Consider the following 21,524-nt stretch of genomic DNA (forward strand, 5'->3'; position numbering starts at 1 on the left):
TCACCCCCTTAAAGTGTTTAATGGCGGATAAAAAAAAATACGTGTCGATTAGTTTTTAGTCTACTATGACATATTGTAAAAGAAATGAAATCGGAGAGGTTGATCTGGGATACCTTCCTTGTTAGAGCGATTTAAAAGGAGTCTTTGTGGTTCCTCGAGGCAAGTTCTGTCGAGCGGCGATTTAGCTTCTCTCCGTGTATGTATTTAATGGCTTGCCATGTCGCCGAATGGAAAGGCAAGGCGTCAATGTTACGTATTTCGAATCTTTCGGTAGCGTTCCCTGTCTCTAACATTTCCCCACCGAGATACACGAGTATTCTAGACGATTACTTTATAAATATATTGAGCAGAGACCGGTCGCATCGTAGCTTTCTTTCGAGCCGAAGCCATTGCGCGTTTCCACCTTGCAGGTCATTACTTTCATACATAATTATGGAGAGTATTTTAAGAGTTTACGCTAGCACGGTCTCGTGCCCCGACAGAACTCGACGAGAGGAGAAAAAGCGCGTTCAAAAAGATATTGTCAAAATCGACGAAAATGCCAATACTCGTGGAAGACTAATGAAACCGGGGAATACGTCCAGTCGATCATTCATCAAGGATGAACATCCTTCCAGCGTGAAATTAGGGAATACGCGTTTCGGCGGATTTTGACAAGGAATTTTCGAACTCCCTCGGATGTCCGTGCCTAGTCTTGGCCTTTAATCATCCCATGGTTCGCAATCTCTACCAAAAGTTCCATTGTATCGATGTCAAAGGAAGATGTTACAATACTTTCCGCCGGAAACTTCTGTCGAAAATGATTCTGACATCTCTTACGGTTAAGATCGAATTTAACGTTGCTCATACGAGGGTTGTAAGGACTATCGACGTGGTTATTGGCATTGTATCGATGTCAAAGGAAGATGTTACAATACTTTCCGTCGGAAACTTCTGTCGAAATTGATTCTGACATCTCTTACGATTAAGATCGAATTTAAGGTTGCCCATACGAGGGTTGTAAGGACGATCGAATCAACTATCGACGTGGTTATTGGCATCGCGATCGATCACCGATCACTCACGAGCCCACTTTAACTTAACTCTTGGTCGAGAAGGGAGATTTCGTTAAACCCAGGTTAAGAATTGCCATCGATAGCGAAGGACTTAGGTAAAGAAGCGAATAAGCGAACGCGCTAAGGGAAGTTTCCAACCCTTCCGCCGAGATGAGTCTGCTCTCGGTCGTTTAATCGTTCAATACGAGCGTACCGACTTTAAGTCACTCGAAGGATGCCACGTGCTGCAAACTAATTAACATCGTGTTATCTATGTGTATCTTAATCTTACGCAGAGATGCTCCTATAGTTAAGGTATATCGATACTTTCTGCCTTCTAATTTACACGAAATAATCTCCGACATCGTTACTTCTTATCGCAATATATCAATTAACAAGGTTACATAGTTTCCAGATATCCTTAGTTTCATATATCAATTCGAGTGTTATTTCCTGCGCAAGTCAGGCGCTCGTATGACGTCGCGTTAAGCTCGCCCGGTTCGCCGACCTAACGTTTAAGCCTAACGTCGTTATCGCACATTGGTCGCCCCATCTTTTTCACCTTTTTCCACCCTTTCTCCGATATTTCCTCCAACGTAAGAGCCTCCTCCGCGAGAGGCGTACTCGTTAAATCTTTAATCTCCGTATGACCGCTGATAAGTCCTTGCGAAGGACTTTCCGCCGTTAAGCGTAAACCTCTCTGCATTAGATAACTCGTTCCTATTGTTCAATTAATATTACACTTTCCGAGAAGTTGCTCAATATTTCTGGGTACTTGAAGTCCCGTACACGGAACGGCAGGCTGTGTCGGGAAAATCCCTCTTTGATAAATCGTTAAACCGATGCACGCGACCAGAGGAGCGTTTACGCTTACGCAACGAGACAAGTGATGCGTGGGAAAAGAGTGAAAAAAATTCCGGCGGATTCGTGCGCGTAAACGAGCTTAAGTCGACCTTAGTCGGTCGGAAACGCCGCCTCGATAGCGATACCCATAACTCTATCCGGATCGCCATCGAGATCGGCGCCGTTAATAGTTATCGTTATTACATTATATACAGAGTCGACCATCTCGGATGCTGTCCGGAACTGTCGGAGGAAGAGTTCTAATTTCAAGGTCACGAGGAAGACCAAGACGAGCTCCGGGAGCCGAATCCCTGTGTTCCTTCGTATTCTCGGCCGATCCCTTTCCATCGAGTCGAACGAACCCAGTCTAACATCGTGCCCTTCTAACTCGAATTAAAGTTATCCCCTAACTTAACGGAATACCTTGCCGATATCACAGATAAATCAAACGAAAACTCGAATCCACCTCGAGGTAAAGTACGAAGCGCGTCGGATTGCAAATCATGAGTCTTGCTAAGAAATCGAGTACAACGAAACGGGACCAATTGTCGAGGATGCAAACGCGCTCGAGCGGTCGCTTGTAAAGTATAGAGGTAATGAGATAGCGGATTGATAAGCTGAGACCTCGAAATTCGAATTTCGCGCTCGCTAAGATCCGCTGCCCCGTTTTCGTCCCCTTTCTTGGGCTCTTCTCGGCGTGACACTCGATATAAGTGGAAGACAACTGGAAATCAACTTGACTGAATTCGAAGAACGGACATAGGTATATTGCCACGATTCGTACGCAGCCCGGACAGCAAAGAGTACTAACGTTAAGTGTGTTACATAGTATCTCATAATAATGCTAGGAACGGCAGAGAGGAGGGACCGAATGTCGCGATGCATTTATCCCGAGGATAAGTAATGCCGATAAGGGAGGTCGATTAATAGGGCGCGATTACGATCGGCGCTCGGCTAGATTAAATGGACTCGTTATCGCTCTTCCAGAGCGTGCCGATAACCCGGAAACGGCAATCGAGGTCGGTAATGACACTTAAGGACGCCATTTAACGTTCCTATGAATCCTCTCCTCGATCGAACACACATGTTATGGAAATGCAATATGCAGCGATTACGGAGGCTCGATCCTATAACGTTATCGCTTGGTTAATCGTCCTTTCAAAGAAGAATTATGGAATTTCAAGAGGGTAAGGACCCTCGCAATTAGTATGCAAGAAGGGAGGATCGCGAAGGGGTTGTTACAGGCAATGGGATCAAATGGCTCTCCTTGATATCGTACGAGATTTCTTTCAATTCGAATCGACCGCGAAGGGTGATCATGCCGTCCCACATTCTAGTGGTCGATTCATTGGCAAATAATAAGGAGGTAACTTTGAAACGCATCGTACATCGGGTAGGAAATCCCGAGGAAAATGTATCGTTTGGCCATCGGGTCCATCCTTTCCGCGGTTTGAAAGAATCTTCCCGGGGCGAGGCTTCACCTCGCCCAACGGGGCCGAATTAAACGTGATTATTAACGTTAGATTGTTGAGCACAATTATTGATTTCTACGAGAGATTTCCGCGAGGCGCTATGTGCCGAGCTCATCTCCGCAAATTCGCCCGCCGATTTCCCCTTTCGCGGCAAAGTCGTCGCCTCTCCCAGCGATGGCAACTCCCGCGGCTTCCAGACGGGCGAACCTGATGGCAGAAAGAAGTAAGGAGTAATTAACGTCGAGGTTGGCTCGATCCAAGCGATATGGCGATAAAAAAGAGAGATATTCTTCCTTTACCGAGGTCTTTGATCACGATGGGCTGGTAATTCTCGGGCTGGTGCGAGGATTGGATCAGTCTGGCTTGACTTCCGGTGCTCCCAGCCGAAATGGTCGAGGTCGTGCTCAATGTCAGGTGATTCGGCGTGCGGCCCAAGTTGGCTTTTTTCTCACCTAAAAAAGCCTGCGAGTCTTCCTCGCCCTCGGACTTAGCGCCGGAGTCCACATCGATCTTTACCTCACCTAGAAACGGACTCGGTGAGACCGCGTCATACGTTTCGTCGAGGCTGATATCCGAGCCAGGACACCGACACGTTCGTTAGACGGAAAACTTCGCTATTTCGAGCTACGCGACCAAGTACGTCACCTTATCCCTCGCGTCTACGAGAACCTCTGCCTCGCGGTCCGCCGTTTTGCTGACCCTTAGGCTTTTAGATCTTGGACGAACCTGAGGTGTCGCTAATGGTTTTGCTTCTTGACCGAAAAGCCGTTTGTTGGCAGATGACGGCCGGTTCCTCCGCGTCCTTCGCCTCCGCGCCATCCTGGTCGCGATCTTGCTTCGAATGACTGTACTTTCTCTTGTGCGTGCTGGCCGAAGTCTGTTGCTGCTGCTGCTGCTGCTCTCGCTGCTGTTGCTGCTGCTGTTGCTGTTGATGCTGGTGCTGGTGCTGGTGCTGGTGCTGCTGTTGCTTGGCCGCCCTTTTCGAGAGGGTCCCGGAACTCGGGCCGGTGCCGTTTCCGTTTTGGACTTGACTTTGTACCGCGTGTTTGTCAAACTTCTCCACATGGCCGCTCGAGAGGCGAGGAGAAATCGACATGGGGGGCTGATTGAGATTCTGTTTCGTCGATGGGATGCTCATGTTTCTCACGGACTCGCGAATTATCTGACGGATGGTCTTCAGGAAGGCGTTTCGGAACTCCGTCGTGCTGAAATCAAGGAGTACGTTGATTGTACGATGGTTTATTTAATTACTCATGGGCTGGGATTGGGATGAGATTGACGCTCTGGAAGGAAATGATCTCGAGTAGACGAGTGATCCATATCACCTGTTGGACAGAACGTAGACTTTTTCGGATCGCCTTTGCAATTGACTCCTCAAGTGTATCAATTCCCACAAGAAGTGCGACTCCATGTCCTTAGCAGAGCTCGCCCTGACTTGGACTTCTGTCACGGGGATTAAGACTTGGTAGCGAATGATTTCTACCTCGCTGGAGTTTGCTTTCGTAGAGACACCCTGAAAGTCAGAGAAAAAAATCAGTGAGAAACTCTGAGAAGCTCTGCGGAAGGAAATGGACGCTGGGGCGTCCGGCCTTTTGTCGCCCTCACCATGAGCTTCTTCTTCTGCCTTAACCTCTCCTTGCACAGAAACACTACTGCGGATTTAAAGACGAAGCACATGGCGTGCAGCTCGAGTCCCTTTTTGATTTTCCCAAGAAAATCGGAAATGTTCAGCCACTCGACTCCACCGTAGTACAGCAAGTCTCCGGGACTTAGATCAATCGGCTGAAATGCCAAAAACTTACGTAGAGTTACAGTAAATTCACGATTAAATATTTCCCACACACATATCGGAAGTCCTAATCAATAAGATAGTTTCTAATAAAGGATATGGTACTCACTTGTTTGCAGGACTTTTGGTGTTGCCTAAATAAGTGGTCGAAAATAGCCCCGTACTCTTCGTGGATTCGTTGCATTTCGTTTATGTGCTCGGCTACTTTTTCCATTCCCTTAAGGGCCTCTGAAGTTGATAAATCGAAGCGATTAGATATTCACTTTAGAATTATACATTGAAACATGAAATGTTCAGGCTCGCGTTCGCGCATTACCGATCAGGTGCTGGTGTTCTTCGCTTTGTTCATCCGTGAGGTTTCTCAGCTGTTGCAGCAGCAACGGATACTTTAATATTCTTTGAATAGGCTTGATTAAATACGACTCGAGGGTCGAGGAGTGTTGTTGCCTTGGATTCCTCGCCGACAAAAATTCTTGCAAGGCTTGATTACCCTCATCTACGCGAAGAATGCATATTAATATACATTTTTAAGATCAGTTGTTAAGTAAAAAAAAAAAATATTTGAAGAGAAGTCTCCCAACAAATACGTAGGAAAAATATAAGAGCTTCCACTCACTGGGATGTAAAACTTTCTGAGCCTTCGAGTGACTGGCACAGAACGAGCTGTATAGCTTGAAGTGATTTACATAGTATAAGAAGGCACTTCCAATGGAAAAGAGGACACCCTGCAACGTTAAAACTTGCATTAGACCTCGGTCCACCGAACGAATTTACAAGTGTCATGCTCGTCACCTTAAATTGACTTGGATGGTCAAAATTGCTGAAGTCCGCTTCCATCTCGACGGCATGATCCAGATTTTGCAGAAACTGTCGCTGAAAGGTGACGATCTCCTGGATGTTCCCAAAGAGCGCGTTTATCTCGGCATTCGACAGGAAGGTTTCGCGCTTCAGAGGCTCCAGGTAATTCTCCAGCAAGTTATTCAAATTCTGCAATAGTCCCGTTTGACAATGAAATTTAACTGCGTATCGAATGTAAGAAGAGAACGTAATTTTCCAAGAGCATGGGGAGGGTTACCTTGACGTAAGTTCGCTCAGTTTCCACTAGTTCTAGGATCACTTTCTTGAGCTTTTCAGCGTCGCTCAGCTGCCTACTCGGGGTCAAAGTTTGCGACTGAGAGCTGACCACGCTTCCGGTCGGGCTGGACTTCCGGGTCTCTCCTGGGGACCGACAAATCCCGGTGACCTGCTCGGCAGTTTTCAACAGGTTCTCTATCTCGAAGGAATTTGTCCTCGAAGTTTGCTTCCCATTGTCCAAATGCGAGAGGGCGGAGCACTCTTGAAGCATGCCCCCTTTACCTGGGAAAACTTCCTCGCATGAGCTCGAATCGTTATCAATAAAGGAATATATATAATTAAATTCTCGCTAGGCTCCTAGTTTAATGATACGTTACAAGGACGCATTCGTTCTATCTCTTTGAAACCTTGCCAGTATATTTTACTGCCGTAAGCCGTGGCGGGTATATAACTAAGTAGGTCACATTAATCGATTTGGCAAGACCTACATGCGCCCAAATGTAGTATTTTTAGATACGAGGAAAGAGAATGCAGCAGGACGTTCGTTCTCGTCGTTTGTCACAGAAGGACTCACGCAAACGCATTCGTCTTAGGAAATAGGAACTGGTACTTTGCGAAGATCCCTCGAAATGGTCGATCGTTAAGGTGACGCGAAACAGGCGTCAGAGAGGTCTGGTTTATGAAGCTTCTCCTCGAGCTGGGTCTTTCGAATCGTTTCAACCCTTACCACGTGAATTTGGAGACCCTAAGGAAGGTCCTTTTAAATTCCTTTACAGACATTTATTTAAATCTTTGATAAAAAACAAAATTTCATGGCTGTCACGACCGTCCATAGAGCTTTCGCGTTTATGTGGTGAAGTTTCAAACGATTCGGTACGTCGTTTGCAGAAAAGCTTCACGAACGATTCACCTCTCAAATGCTACTTCCGCATCACCTTAAAGGTGAGCATCTGGGAAGATTCTAAGCAGCGACTTACTCCATCCCGGAGCAGGGACGATGAGGCCGGAGATCATCTCCTCGCTGATAACGGGTGGATCCGAAGGCGGTGGTGGACAAACCAAACTCTCGATGATCTCGTCGGTGACCCTCATGATGCCGGAGAGATCCGGGGGCTCGGTTCTGGAAGAGCGCATCATCATGCACAAGGCTAGCTCCTCTTGGAGCACGCTCTCGAGGTACATCATGTCCAGGTCGCTGACGATGGCCCCGTTGATCACCATGATCTCGTCGCTCTTGATAATCCCTGGAAGCATCGAGTATCGATGATTAGCGGGATTAGTGGCCGCGAATCGAGGGAAATAGCCGCCCGATAGCAAACGAGGAGCGATGAGTAAAATTGGTCTCGGTTTTCCAGGCTTGGTCTCGCACTTTTTGCAAAACCAAGTCCATCATCAGACCGTGGCGAACCAAGATCCCCTCGAGCAAGACCAAGACTCGAGTACGCGAGACCAAGATTAAGGACTCATCGCATGTAGGAGGAATGTTCGTAGGTGCGTGTGGCACGCACGCGGTAAAGATACCCCGCGTCCGGTCACACGGAAACAGCAGAGCGTCGAAGCTGCTCCGCTTGATCACCGAGTCGGAAGTTATGAAAAGTCGATCCGCGATGGATACATCGGAGCGTTGGCTCGGCTCGACGGAGGATCCGCGTCGCCGTCCTCGGAAGGAGGCGTTGCGAGCGGATGCCCCTGCCGGTCGGTTCTAGCTCGCTCTCCCGGAAACATTCACTCCTCCTTCCTCAAAGAGATTCCTCCTTCTCGAGTTAACGAGGCCGGGGGAACGTACCGTTCTGCATCGCGACGCTCTTGTCCTCCACCCTGCTGACGTAGCAACAGAGCTCATCCTGACGGTCCGCGTTCTCGATCAGCTCCGCCTCCACGGAGAATCCCCACATCTGCTCCAGGGTGTTCCGCTGCAGCTCGACCTGGTAAAGGATCTTGGCGCAGACCTCCACCACTTCGTGGGTGTGGAGCTGAGGAGAGAAAGGCAGGTCGATACATCGAGTCGACGTCCTGGGGCTCGTTAATCTACTACTAACGTAGGTCTCTATGGAGTCCGTTCGGTGGGGAACGAAGTAGTTGTGGTCCTCCATGTCGCGACGCTTCTTCACCCGGACGAAGTGTTCCATGGGGCTGAGACCCTTCCTGCTGCAGGCACTGGCCAGAAACTCCTCCACCGTCATGCCATCCCTCAGGAACACCGAGACGAGCTGCAAATGGAAGTTTCGATGATGCTCCTTCTCTCTAGGTCTCGACACCCGGAAGACGGAGGTCTCGTTACCTGGTTGTCGGGCACCGAGACCTTGACGGACTTTTCCTCGTCCCTTGAGGATATCTGCAAGGACCTCCTGCTGGACCCGCTATTCGACCTGGACAACAAGGGTGGTCGTCTCTTGGTGGCGCCTCGTCCGGCGAGGAGGTTGTTCAGCAAGGATGGACTTCTGGCGCAGATGAACGCATGGAAGGACGACACGGTGAAGACCCCGAGCTTGTTTAAGGTCTGCTTGGTCGCTCGCGACACGTGCGTCAGCAGGCTCTGAAGCACGTCAAACCCGGACGAACGGTTATTTCTTCCTCGGAACGATTCTACAAAAATAGCTGGAAAAGGTGGATCGAGGAACGGCGCACCCTATGGCACCCCCTGCAGGGGGTGTCGATATACTTTACTCGCTACTTTACTCGACGAGGGTTCGCGACGATACCCAGGCGAGCATCCAATGTCGCGTTTCTCTTCACCTTTGGATTTGGAAGCTCCCCGTTCTGCAAGCTGGCCATGTAGCATCTTAGCCGGAACTGCTCGCAATGCAGCCTCTCCAGGTTTTCCTCCCACTGGACGATCTGGTTGTTGATCTGTTGCTTGGTCTCCACATCGGAGACCACCGACTGCTGCAGGTCCGCCATGTGCTTCAGCTTGTGGTCCTGAGAAACGAACCACCCGGTCGAGGAGAGTGCCTTCGACTTTCGAGGGCGCGGATCACCCGTTGACCTTACCGACTCTATGGCCTTCTCCAGCCGGAAGATCTCTTCTTGCAGCAAGTGGAGGGTTCCGGTCTTCCCTCGATGGCGGGCAAACGCCGCCGCGCACGCCGAGTGAATGCTGTTGACCCAATTCTCCAGTTCCACTTGACACGGAGCCTTTACCACGTCCAGGTAAATACGGAAGGAAAACCAAGACAGAGGTGAGAATAGACACCCGGCACATTACAACAATGTAGATGGGAATCTAATTCCAAAGTTTCTGCCCCGGTAGATCATGCTCAATACAACTTCGAACTTTCGTCGAACTGATAACAATTTCAGCTGGTTACCCTCAACCATACTATTATAGAATAATACCACTAAATTAACAGTGTTGGGTTGACGGTGCGACTACTATGCCCTCGATTTGTTACACCCTTACTATCGTCGCAGAAAGCAAGGGTGATAAAAATGCAACATGGCGGCGTCCGTCATTTGTAATCTAACATTATATTTTTTATAAAAATTATATGTTTGATTAGTAGAATGGTTATAGCGTGTACAGTACCATGTTATTTGCACAATACTAATGAAATAGAAGTGTTAGAAAGTGTAGTTCAGCTGAAAACGGTATCGGTCTCATTTTGTACAGAGAGCGGGAGATTTGCACATCCTGGCCAGGGTATGAAAATCTCGGCTAGTCCGTTTCATCCCACCTGGAAGAGGTAAGCATCGCCGAACGCCGTGCTCAAGCAGAAAATGTAATCCCTTTTAGGATGCTCGGGGATCGGCTGCATAATGGCGCCGTCTACGATGATCAGATGCTTCGGCGCCGTCTCGACGGCCCTGCTCTCGTGGGAGTCGCAAGGATAGAAAAGGAGAGTAGTTCCTTTCAAACAGACCCAGTAACCCTTCCAGCCGCGTTTCCTGGCCAATTCTATCTGGTGCTTCTTGCGCAGCAGCCATTTCTTTACGCTGAGGAATCTGAAAAGCCGAGAGACACCTTCAATCGAGGCGGCCCTTTTCCGAGTCGCTTCTAATTCGGTTTTTCAACCTCTAGACGGGCCTTTCAGGAACGTCCGCCGGCATCGCGACGCGGGTTTCGTTATGACACGCGACGTAAACGACATTCGAGCCTTTTCGAAGTTCGAGCGGAATTAAAATCTCTCGCCATCTCGAAATTTAACCTCCGGCGCAGGCACTCCTGCCGAAAACTTTCTATTTGGAGATATCAACACCTTAAGGCGGCTCGTTTGAAATTTAATTTATCCGAAGGTACCGAATCGTTTGACATTCTACCACGTGGCGCGGAACCCTCTAAGGTAGGTCCTGACCCCCGTGAAATTTCCAATTTTTCACATTTCTTCATGAAAATGTCCTCTTATTTCCTTTTCTTAAATACAAAATTATATTTCACTAGTGTCAGGACCTTCTTTAGGGATTCTATATCCACGTGGTAGGACGACTCGGTACCCCCAGTTATGCGGAAACTTTCATGATGCTCCTGAGTGTCACTTTCATATCGCTTTAAACTAAACGTCCACGTCGTTAACGACTCGAATCTAGGTAAATCATTAAAGCTGCTCGGTTTTTCGCCGGGATTAACCAGACGGAGTTTAATTTACCCTGCTTTGCGCACTGCACCGGTGCAATTGAAGGAGGCCGCAGCGGTTCCTGGCTGTTTTCCGCGGTACGGCGAGTTGATGGCACTTTCCCCGTCGTCGTCGTCGCTTACGGCAGTCGTCAGGGACATTCGATCGTCGTCGGACATCTGAAAGGATTTCGAAATACAGGTACAAAAACGCGAAATCTAATTTATCCCGAGCGGCGTAATGTATGATATTTCCTTGAGACCTTCTTTTTTTAGTGGAATGGGTCAAGTCGATCCAATCGAAATTCGTAAGAAATCTTGTAGGAAGGATTAATAAAAGTTGGAACCTATCCAGGACGGGTTTGATGATGGAACCCTTTAACGTTACGCTTTCGCGATTCCGAATTTAAAGCCCTCGTAGAGTCTTCAGGGCGTCTCCTTTGATACGTCTCTGAGACTTTGCACCGTCAATGGTAAGGGAACTCTTTAGAAATTCAACAACCGTAACAAGTTGTTGCTCCCCAAGTGTCACTTCCAGACGTCTCCTGAAGCCTTTGGACGCAATTTAAAGAAAGGGAGAGAGAGAGAACGAGCCCTAACTCGTATTCGCGTCGGCGGCTTTTTGTCAATCGATACGGTTAATGTTACGAGAAGGTCCACGTGACGCTTTGTGTCGTGACGTGGGGCAGTTTTGAACGTACTATTTCCTATATATCGACGTTGAGTAAACCTGCACCAGCTGTACGCGTCGTGACGCTATCCGTCGTGATTTGAAAATGTGGCTGCCTACAAATTCCTGGTTTCTGAAGGACAGATAAATTCCTGGCCATGGCTTGTCACGTTTTCGTCGGATCGCGACACATTTGACCGATGAACACAATTCGCGGGCACTTTGGGAAAAAGTCGTAATGGTTTTCTCGACAATCTCTTCTACAAAATCGTATTTTAAAATTGCACTCTTTCTTCGACATGCGAAAGTTCACTGGCTACCATTACCATCGGCATGGTATTCATTGGCAAGCCGACAAAATTCCCCAAACAATTCACATTCTCTATCGCGATGTCATGTACCATATTTCTCTGCCTTCTTTTCTCTTCCTAGACGAATTGCTACTGCAGTCTCTCCTCCCACTTAACTACCGCAGGACGTACCGCTCTGATCGACGATGCTTTTGATACTAACTAAACATTCAGGGAGAACATACGTCCAGTACGCATGACGTAGCGTCACGTAGGGTAAAGGTACCTTTTCACTAGCCGCGTCGCTGCAAAGTTCCCCGCAACAAAACGCTCCAATAGGTTGAAAATCGACAGATAGTCGTCATAGATGAGAGATAAATAATTCCGAACTAGTCATCCCAGATATTCAAACCCAAAATTGCAGCCATGCAGCAAGTGAAAAGACAACTTAAGTTGCCTTATGTGGAATCACAAAGGGAATCTTTTCGCCACGTGACGTTATGTCGCGTCACGTGGTCCCATGGATTCCATCATGACTCGAAGTGAACGCGTGGTTTTTGAAAAGCCTTATGAAAGACATCTGATGCGAAATTCGGAGTTGGAAAAGCGGAACTTACGACCCTCTTCAGAAAGTCGGCGTTGCAGATGTCCGCGGTGACGTGCGGATGGTAGTGACAATAGCAGCCCTCCTTGAGCAGCTTCATGTTCCTCTTGGAGGTCCCGTTGATCTTGAACATGATCTCCTTTTTAACGTGGCTCAGGCCGCCGATATATCTCTGTGCCCAGGTGTCAAGAGCTCCATCGATGATCTTGAGGAGCTTGTAATAATAGCCCTCTCCGCGTCCGGGGTTGACCTTATCCTGAATGCTCTTGCAGTTGAACCAGTAGAGCTTTTTCGTCTCGTTGATGCAGATCACGCTGATGGTGTGTCGTTTGCAGAGGCAGAAGTACTTCTTGCATTGCTTGCGATGCAGAGTCCTAAGGTCCGTGTAGCTGGTGCTCGGTCTGAGCCGTTCGGCGAAATTAGACTCCGGGGACAGTGGCCATATTGGATCTACCATGCTTTGGCGGCAGTCCTCGTGGAGAAGGGACGCGAGATCACCGACCGGAAGTCTCTCCTTCCATCGAGCCGGAAGTCGAACGAATTCCCGATCGCCCTCGACAATAACGCCCCAGGGTTCACCCCTGATTTCCGCTTACTCTTCGCCCTTCCGTCCCTCTCGGACGAGACGTGGATTTCATTACTCCTGGAGAGGATCCCACCAGCAATTTCTCCAAATGACGTCCCTTTAAAAGGCGCCACTCGAACCGCAACTCCATTTACATCCCGACAATACCTCGACGCTCGTTTCGATCCCTCCACTTTCCAATTACCAATTTTTAACTGGTAGACGCTTTCCAGGTATTCTGGTGCGTAGTGCGGATCTATCGCATACCGCTAATGGCAAAATGCCGGCAATTACTTTCCCTTCGTTTTTCTGTCCGTTTCTCCAGAACCAGTCGTTAACGTCAACCCCGAATGATGCACTCGCGAACTGTCCTTCGTGCGTAATCTGGCGCAAGGTGCATTTAATGGATGCGTTTCGCGACGACCGTGTGTACCGTCGCGGTTCGTGCCTTCCGATGGGAATGGGAATATCGACCTTCCGTTAAAGTATCTTAATTAAATCGAGCCATTTATTAACGCGGGTGCACTATATACAATTCGTATCACGAAGCGTTCGCTCTACCGAGTCCCACAAGCCTCGAAGGGGATGGCCTCTTCGCTCGAGAAAGGTTCCTCGTGCTCAGCTCTCGAGAGCTCCCGATTAAGGCGGCTTCTTTGGCTTTCCCGCGTTCAAGATGGGACCTTCGTTTCTTCGTGGAACAGTCTCCGAGTCGCATATCCGGAGAACCATCGTCCCGATCCATGCGAATCTAGTCGCGTTCCATTATATCCGAGACATTTTCTCAGCACCCTCTGCACATTGAACACCTACTCCGGGCGCCTAACGATCCATAAACCTAATTCTCCCATTCTTAGGGGAGATCATCCGCGACAGTCGCAGAGAACTCTGGGAGGTCGAGGTCGCCGACAATAGACGAAGATCACAAAATGGTCCCGGGCAGAAGTCGGGGGTAGAAATCTCGTCGAAACCTGCACCGAGCGGCGAATAATCCCGTCGCGCATACGTCGCGCCAACGGTTAGCGCAACGGCAGCCGGAAGTACCGGCCAATCGAGTGTCAGAAAATCCAACATGGCGTCCGACTTCGGCAGCGCGATCGGCCGATGCGCTGACGCCGTTGCTTAACGCGCGGGGCCCTTTACCTTTGGAAACGAGAGATTCGAGGGACCACTTACCGGCCACCAGCTGCCGGGATTCGAGCGGGTCGCGAGATAGTCACGGAAGGACGAGTCGAAGGGAGAACGGAGAACGGGGGGCGAGATCGATCGGGGGCCGTTCGGGGGCCCGTCCTCGACTCGGAGAGCTTCGCCCAGCTTCGGCGTGGTCGCGTCTCATCTGGGTCATCGGCGCGCCATGGCGAGAGCCGAGCAGGGCCCTCGGGGGTCGTCGGGCGTCTTCGGGGGTTTTCGGGGACCGCCAGGGACCGCCAGGGACCGTCGAGCGCGAGTCGCGGTCCCGAGCTCGTCGGGGGTCGAGCTGCGGGCAGCTTCCGGGGTGCTCGGAGATGCGCCTCGGCTCCGCTCCTCCCGGACTAAGCCGAGGGCCGTCGCCGAGCCGGAGCCGAGCCGGGGTCGCGCGGAATCAATAACCCGCGCCGACGCCAACTTCGCCCGCCCACGCCGAGCGCGGCCATCTTCGAGACCCGACTCGGCCGGACTCGGCAAGACTCGGCCGCGCTCGCCGACCCCCGGAAATCACCCCCGAAATCGCCCGAACCTCCCCGAACGATCCATCCCTCTGCTTCCCGAATGACCGGCACGTGCACGGCGCCTCGGTGAAATCCGCCTCGATGTCCCCCATCCACCCGATGCCATTTCGCGAGAGTCCCCACCCTCGATGACGTTTCAATTGTCTCTGGTATAAAAATGAGCTCGGTCGTTGTCGCGAAGAGATAATTGGACCGCTATTCTCACCCTCTCTCCATTGACCTATATACGAGCTTCGGTGCTGCTACGAAGTAGGATACTCGGCGTATTTAGCCCTTACCCATTTATCAATGGTAACGTGAATCGAATCGTCGACCGCGTTATCGGGTACGAGTCGTGCACGAGAGCTGCATATTGGGAGTGGTTTACATTTTAGCGATCGAGGGGTAAAACCACGGGCATTTGGACCGTCCAGCGGGACACGTATGTTGGAGGCATTGGTTTCTTTTTTTTTAAGGGAAACTGTAACTTAGGGATGATCTTTAATCCCGGTCGATACGTGCCCCTTGGACGGTCAGACGCCGGGAGGAAATGTCCACCGACTCACCTCCGAAGACGTAAGATAGCAGAGCCTCGAATCCGTGCTCTCGAGAGACGCCTGTTGCACGATCCCGTATCTGCCGTCTCTGTCCGACATGTAGTCCGACCTGACGCTGTCCTGTCTGTCGAATGTGCCCCTGGAACAGTGATTAGCAAAGGGTTCACATCGCAGACGTATTTTCCGCTTTTCCTCCTTCTCGAGGTCCAGGAATCTTACCGCTGCTCGAAGGAATCCGTTCGGTTCGACTTGTACCCGCTGTCGTTGAGGCTTCCTTCGTGTCTCAGAGAAGGAAGGGAATCCCAAGGGGAGTCCCTTTTGTGCGATGCGTATCCAGGGTTCATGGAGCTGGAGGCTCCGGAACCGAGAGTCGAACTTCCTGACTGCCAGCCGTCCGAATGCCGGAACCACTGGGCCCGGGCCGATTCCCCAATACAGCTGGCACATCTTTTAGGAATCGCAGTTTAGCCAGGAAAACTCTGAATTTCAGGGAAACTGAGCGCAAAACGCGCGGACCCACCTTGAATTGTAATCACTGAGGTATCCTCGATCTCGCTCCATGTCTCGCTCCCGTCTTTCTCGCGCGATTTCGTTCCGGTCGCTGTAATAGCCGTCACGGTCTTTGCTGTTTTGCCTCTCGGTGCAGTATCGATAGGACAGCGGCATCGTCGATGACTTGTTGTTGGAACTCGAGCCTGGAAAACGACGTTTCCTCGCGTCAGTCAGCGGAATTCCTTCCCCACCACCCTCAAAATAAAGTGCCGGTTAATGTTACCAGATGCGCCTGATTTCTAGATATCATTGCTCACGAAGTTTGATTAACATGACTGGAACATTAGTTGTTATCACCGAAAAAAGTGTTAACGCAACTAGACAATATTTCACTAGAAATATCTGATACCTTCAACTTGAAGAATGGTAAGTATCTATCTAATCGAGCTAAAATATCAGGAATTCTGGTTCTTTTAACTGGACTTTTATTTTAGTGCCCGTGTAATCTCGTCTTCTGGAGACTCGGGGATGAAAAGCGCTTACGCCTTCGAGAAGCTTGCGGCGTGCGTTGGACGTTCAGCGGGAGGTTCTCGGCGAACTCTGTAAGAAGTCAAGGGTGAAAAGAGGATTCGCCGACGAAGGGTTCCATTTCGCGAAGGGTCGTTCAACGATTGCAAGGGAGGAACGAGGTGTCACCTAAATTCTCCATGCTCTGGGTGAGCAACGCCTCGAAGGTGTGCAGACTGTAGCTCTCGGCGTCCATCCCCTTGGCCAGGGTGTTCCTCAGGTGCATCTCGTACTCCAGGAGAAGCCTGCTGGTCGGACTTCCGGGGGTAGAGACCGACTGCATGTTTTGTGGTTGATACATCTGCCCTCCGTTGCAGCGACGAGATCCGCAGTGCATGTTCGGTTGCTCCATGTCGGAGTTCCCATTGGAGGAGCTCGGTGTCGTCGCGTAGCACTGATTGTCGAAAATTACGTTGTCCGACGGAGGGGACACGTCACCTATGAATGCATTACGCGCTAAAATCATATTTTTCAATTGAACCGTGACCCAGGGTGAACCTAGTGAAAGAAATCCGGAGCCAGTTTTTCGCGGTTTCACATCGCTTCCAGAAAGCACCGTGACGGATCGATACGGAGAGCGATGTAAAAACGGAAGAATCGACCCTCGGATGCGTATCATTACACTGGTGTACACAAGGTGACATTTTCAATTATCCGGAATTGGAAGGCGGTCAGCGGAACGTCGATGATCTCATTAAGCCCGGAGCGTAAGAATGGACGTAACGTTGTCTCCTCGTGTACACCAAGTGCAGAGATGATAAAGTATGACCGTAATCGCACCGGTGTACTGTCTGCCCGATTCGTGCATCATCCTCGACCCTTGAAACTTGTTGTTGTACACGCTCCGATAAGGGTTGGCATAGTTTTCGTTTTCCGCCTCGGAACCGACGTACTTGTGCAGATTATTGTTACTGGGGTGATAATGGTAACCGTGGTGCACGTGTCTCTTCCTGGTCATTTCCGGCGACGTAACCGGACTGTCTATACTGGTCATGGGCTTCAACATCCTCTTCAAGGTGTTCGAGTCCAAGCTGATGCCGCCGTTCTGCGCATTCTCTATTCTCATGTCGTCGGTGCTCTTGCTCTTCGACTTCCGGGCACTGTGATTGTTGTTCACGATGTTGAATATGTTGCCGTTTTGCATCTCGAGCTCCGTATAGTCCGCCGACTTGGTGTGATGCAGTTGCTCCTTGCGCATCGATTTACCCTGGAGAGTTCCTCCTGCTTGAGTCCCTTCCGATTTCAGAGATTCGCGCTCCGTCCCGTTTTCTCGAGTGGACGTGTCTTGGTTCTGCGACTTCTGCGACTTCTTTGGCGAGATCGTCGTCCCCTTGTCCTCTGGGCTTTCGATCTTAAGTCAAACGTAATCGTAAAGTTAATGAAATCTCAAAACGGTTCCTTTGGAGCTCTTTGAAATCACCCAGATTACTAGAGGGTGGTTCGTTAAAGCGAATTGATGGAGATAAAAGTCAAGAAATTACCTGGGATCCAACGGTGACCGTTCCGATGGCAACGTTGAAAGTCTTTGGTGTAGTTTGGCACGTTTCGTTTTGCTGCTGTTGCTGCTGCTGCTGCTGCTGCTGCTGTTGTTGAGACTGCTGCTGTTGTTGCTGCTGTTGTTGTTGCTGCTGCTGCTGCTGCTGTTGCTGCTTGTCCTTTTGTTTGATCGAGTCTCCACTGCGGGCCGCTTTTCCTGGCGTTGAACTGGCGTTGTTGACGTTGTCGTAAAGAGAAGCACTCGAAGTGGCTGCAGTAATTTTGTCACGACCTGGTGTGACTTCGATTTCCGTCGATCTCGCCATAGTTCTTGGCAGGGTGGAAGCGCCTACGGTGTCAACAGCTACGTATCATTACTGCGCGATGAATTTTAAAATCAACCGGGTAAATAGCATTTAATAAAAAAAATAAAAAAAATCAGCACAATAAACGAAACAAATTTTATCGGCGATTTTTCCTCCAGTGGAGTCGAATCGGTAAGCAAAACCGAATTTAAACGTCTCGTTTAACGGGAGGGATAATTCCTTGGCAAGATGTGGAGACGCATGGTGAAAGATCTACGATTTGGAAGGAACTACTGTTGATACATGTCGAATTAGAGCGAGTACCTCGGTATCTGGGGTCTTGACTTCTGAGCCTTGCAAATTGCTCGGCCGTCATGCAGGTGCATTGCGGTCCTTTGGATCTGCTCGGGGATGCAGGAGTCGAGACGGGCTTTCGTCGAGTCTTCATTTTCTGCTTATTTGGGGGCTCCAGCTTCAACGAATACGAAGATGACGCCTTCCTCGAGAACTTGGACGAAGGAGACTGCGGACAGACCATCAATTTAGGCAGGACAAACATTTTCGTCGAGTTTAGCTGGACAATCACTTCTAACCGATTCCGATCACCAAGTCCTGAGAGAACTTCCATTAACGACTTACTCCTCGAAAGCGCTTTCGCATCGCCTTAAAAAACCGGAGCCGGGTCCGGAAAACTTACGCAGCACTCTCGGAACTGTTTGGCGTCAATGGGGGACGTGAAGTTCAGCCCCCAGGTGTCATTGGTCATCGTATCCTTCCAATACACGAAACACTCGGACGCCTGGCTGATCCTGGTGCCTGGAATGGAATCAGGATGACGAACATTTGCTCCAGGTAAGATATGGTCCAATGATGTAGGGTCTAGGAAAGACATCGTTGGTTTACCTGGTTGGACGAGCCGCAGGTCGAGAATCTTATCCACCTGACTGTTGTAAGCCGTAATGTGGAAGACGTACTCTGGGGAGTCCTGGACGCAGGTGATATTGACGGGCACCAGGTCCTCGGACACCTGCTGCCACTTAAAGGTCCCGGTGCCGCTGGAGCTGACGTGAAAGACCTCGGCCCATAATCTGAAACCCCTCCTCGTTACGATGCATCGCATTCCGGGTCCACATAGGATGTAGAGAAAAAAAAGAGTGGGATAGATAGCGACCACAGGGGTAAAATGGGCGCCAATCCCTGCAAGGGATGCGACATGCAACAACGGAAAGGAAGACCGTCGCATCTTTCCAGAGTAGCGTCCTCGCCTTCTATATCCGTACGTCACATCCATAGTAAAGATCTGAATAAACGGCTTGTCGCCTATTTCCCCGTAGTGGCGGCCAGGTATACCCCTCTTTCTTCTCGGTGCAATCGAACGTGCGAACGACGGGCGGGCGGGGGAGGATCGGACCCTCGAAGATCCGCGAGAAGAATCGAGAAGGACTCGCCGCGACTCGTTCGGAGTCCGTTTCCGGGGGACCCCAGGGCGTCCGGAAACCGCCGACGAAAGTCGTCGGCGAGACGAGGAGGGAAATCGGCCGACGGGGTCCCAGGGAAAGGGGCTCCCAAGTTGAACGACTGAATGGCATGGTATGCGCACCTCTTCCTCTCTCTTAAGCTTCCGCACCTGAGCAAGTGGCCTGTGTCCCCCCTGCGGCCTCCTCCGGGGCCGACGCCGGTCCTGTTGACCGGCTGCCAGGGCGAGTCCTCGTAGCGGTAGGCCCGCCTGATAAGGGGCGCGCAGCTGCAGGACAGCTTGTTGCCCATCTCTCTCGCTCTCTCTCTCTCCCTCTTTCTCTCTCTCGCTTCCCCTTCCGACCCTTCCCGACGCGCGACCGACGCGCGACCGACCGACCGACCCTTCACCCGGAGGGAACCAGGGGCTTCGGAGAAGATCCGCGCGACCTTTCCGTCACATCCTGCCCCCGCGAGCGGATCGCCGGGAGTCCCCCGCTACCTGCAATTCGAGAGGGGTCAGAGCGTCGCGCGGTCCTCCCGGGGAGGTTCGATCGAGTTCCCGGCCGTTCGGGTGGGTCCACGGCGCGCTCTCCTCCGGCGACCCGGGAGGCGAGAGGGTTAAAATTAACGAGTCCCGCCCACGGCGAACTCGACCGAACGGACTCGCACGGGTCAGCGGTTCGCGCCCGAGGGCGGCCTCGGCGGCGCGACGCCCGAGCGTCGGCAAAGGTCGCCCCTCGACCTTATCGTCGCGGCCGATCGAACTTCCGCGCCGGGACGCCGGGAGCTGTCCGCCTCCTTACCGCCGCCGTCGCGGAGCTGCGCCGAGAAAAAACGCGCCCGGGGCCCGCCCTTTCCCGAGTAGTCCTCCTTCCTGGGGCTCGGGCTTCCTAAGTATCGATTTCACCTCCGACGCCGAGAGCGCGCGCCTCGGATGTGGGCGGGCCGGCCGCCGACCGCGCGCGGAAGACGCCGTCCAAGGGCGAGGGCTCGCGACGCCCGACGAGCCGCTCTACCGGTCCGGGAGGGCCATCCCGAGCGCCCCGCCTCGCCCGGGAAACTCGCCTTCTCTCTCTCTCTCTCTCTCTCTTTCTCTCTCTCTCCCTCTCCCTCCCTCGGGAGGTGGAGCGGAGGAAAACGCAAAAGCTTCCGGAGGCCCGAGACGGAGCAGCCCTCACGGCATGGCGCGCCCGGGGGTCACCGAGGGGTCGCCGAGGGGTCGAGGGCGGCCGAGACGACGCGAGACGGCGGCGGCGGCTCAGGGGCTCCCCGGGTCCGGCATGGATGCTGCGGACGACCGCCCGCGGAGGTCGATACGCTCCTTCCTCGTCGGACGCGCCGCGACGCCTCTGGCGAACCTCTGCTCGGGCGCGGATCGCGAATCGCGGCTCGCCGATCGCCGATCGCGGATTCGGGGCGGATCCTCGCGACCACTGCGGCGTAGTAGCGGCTCCCGGTCGCGACTCGGCCGAGACGAATCCTAGCCGTGTCCGACTTGCCGTCGGGCGGACGGGGTGGTCGCGCGCGCATACAGGCAGGCGTAACCATGGCGATCGGCGATCGATGCGGGGCTTGCGCGCCGGAGTCCGCTCGGACCCCGGCGACCGCCGGCCGCCATCTTGCGTTGCGTCGCCCCGCTCATCCTCGTCGAGATCGGAAGAACGAAGGTGGGCCCGGGAAAGACTCTTTAGCCTTCCTCGTCTTCGAAACGCCGACGTCTTTTTGCAAAAGGTATTCTCTTTGGGTATGTTTCATCGTTCTAACCGAATTCAAATCTTCGGACTTTACCGCAGACGCTGGTCGATGCAAGATGGCCGCCTTCCCCCTTCCGCCCCTCGACCGTAACGGCGACCTATTCCTCGATAGACATGTCCGGGGATGCGCCCGTGGACCCGGGTAACCTCGATGTCGACGATGGCTTGCGGCTTATTTCATCGCCTGGGAACCTCGAGGACTGTAGGCAACGCGTGTTTCAATGATTAGAAATTTATGCCTTTTCCGGCTAATGTTGATATATCTTTCAACGGTCATTTCGGTTGAATAATGTCTGTTTTTGGGGTAAGAAGCGCGGGAGTACTTGTACGGTCTTCTAAT

General features: G+C 51.5%; 1 protein-coding gene across 1 annotated transcript; it reads right to left on the minus strand.

Annotated features, from left to right (window-relative positions):
• Nucleotides 1-45: 45 nt before the first annotated feature.
• On the minus strand, nucleotides 46-19,739 carry LOC105695770. The gene is given in 31 exon segments (XM_023434598.1): nucleotides 46-3,556; nucleotides 3,649-3,870; nucleotides 4,076-4,215; nucleotides 4,291-4,554; nucleotides 4,675-4,862; nucleotides 4,955-5,131; nucleotides 5,248-5,366; nucleotides 5,455-5,634; nucleotides 5,755-5,863; nucleotides 5,931-6,125; nucleotides 6,214-6,494; nucleotides 7,190-7,456; nucleotides 7,999-8,185; nucleotides 8,252-8,422; nucleotides 8,494-8,748; nucleotides 8,949-9,131; nucleotides 9,204-9,347; nucleotides 9,887-10,154; nucleotides 10,796-10,941; nucleotides 15,142-15,335; nucleotides 15,338-15,579; nucleotides 15,653-15,827; nucleotides 16,168-16,224; nucleotides 16,321-16,647; nucleotides 16,942-17,542; nucleotides 17,673-17,752; nucleotides 17,843-18,016; nucleotides 18,276-18,495; nucleotides 18,670-18,788; nucleotides 18,876-19,060; nucleotides 19,573-19,739. Coding segments are annotated over 31 exon segments (6,216 nt in total). The 3' UTR covers nucleotides 46-3,377.
• Nucleotides 19,740-21,524: the final 1,785 nt, after the last annotated feature.

Source organism: Orussus abietinus, unplaced genomic scaffold (assembly GCF_000612105.2).
Source record: "Orussus abietinus isolate OABI.00-Male unplaced genomic scaffold, Oabi_2.0 scaffold4, whole genome shotgun sequence".
Classification (NCBI taxonomy): domain Eukaryota; kingdom Metazoa; phylum Arthropoda; class Insecta; order Hymenoptera; family Orussidae; genus Orussus; species Orussus abietinus.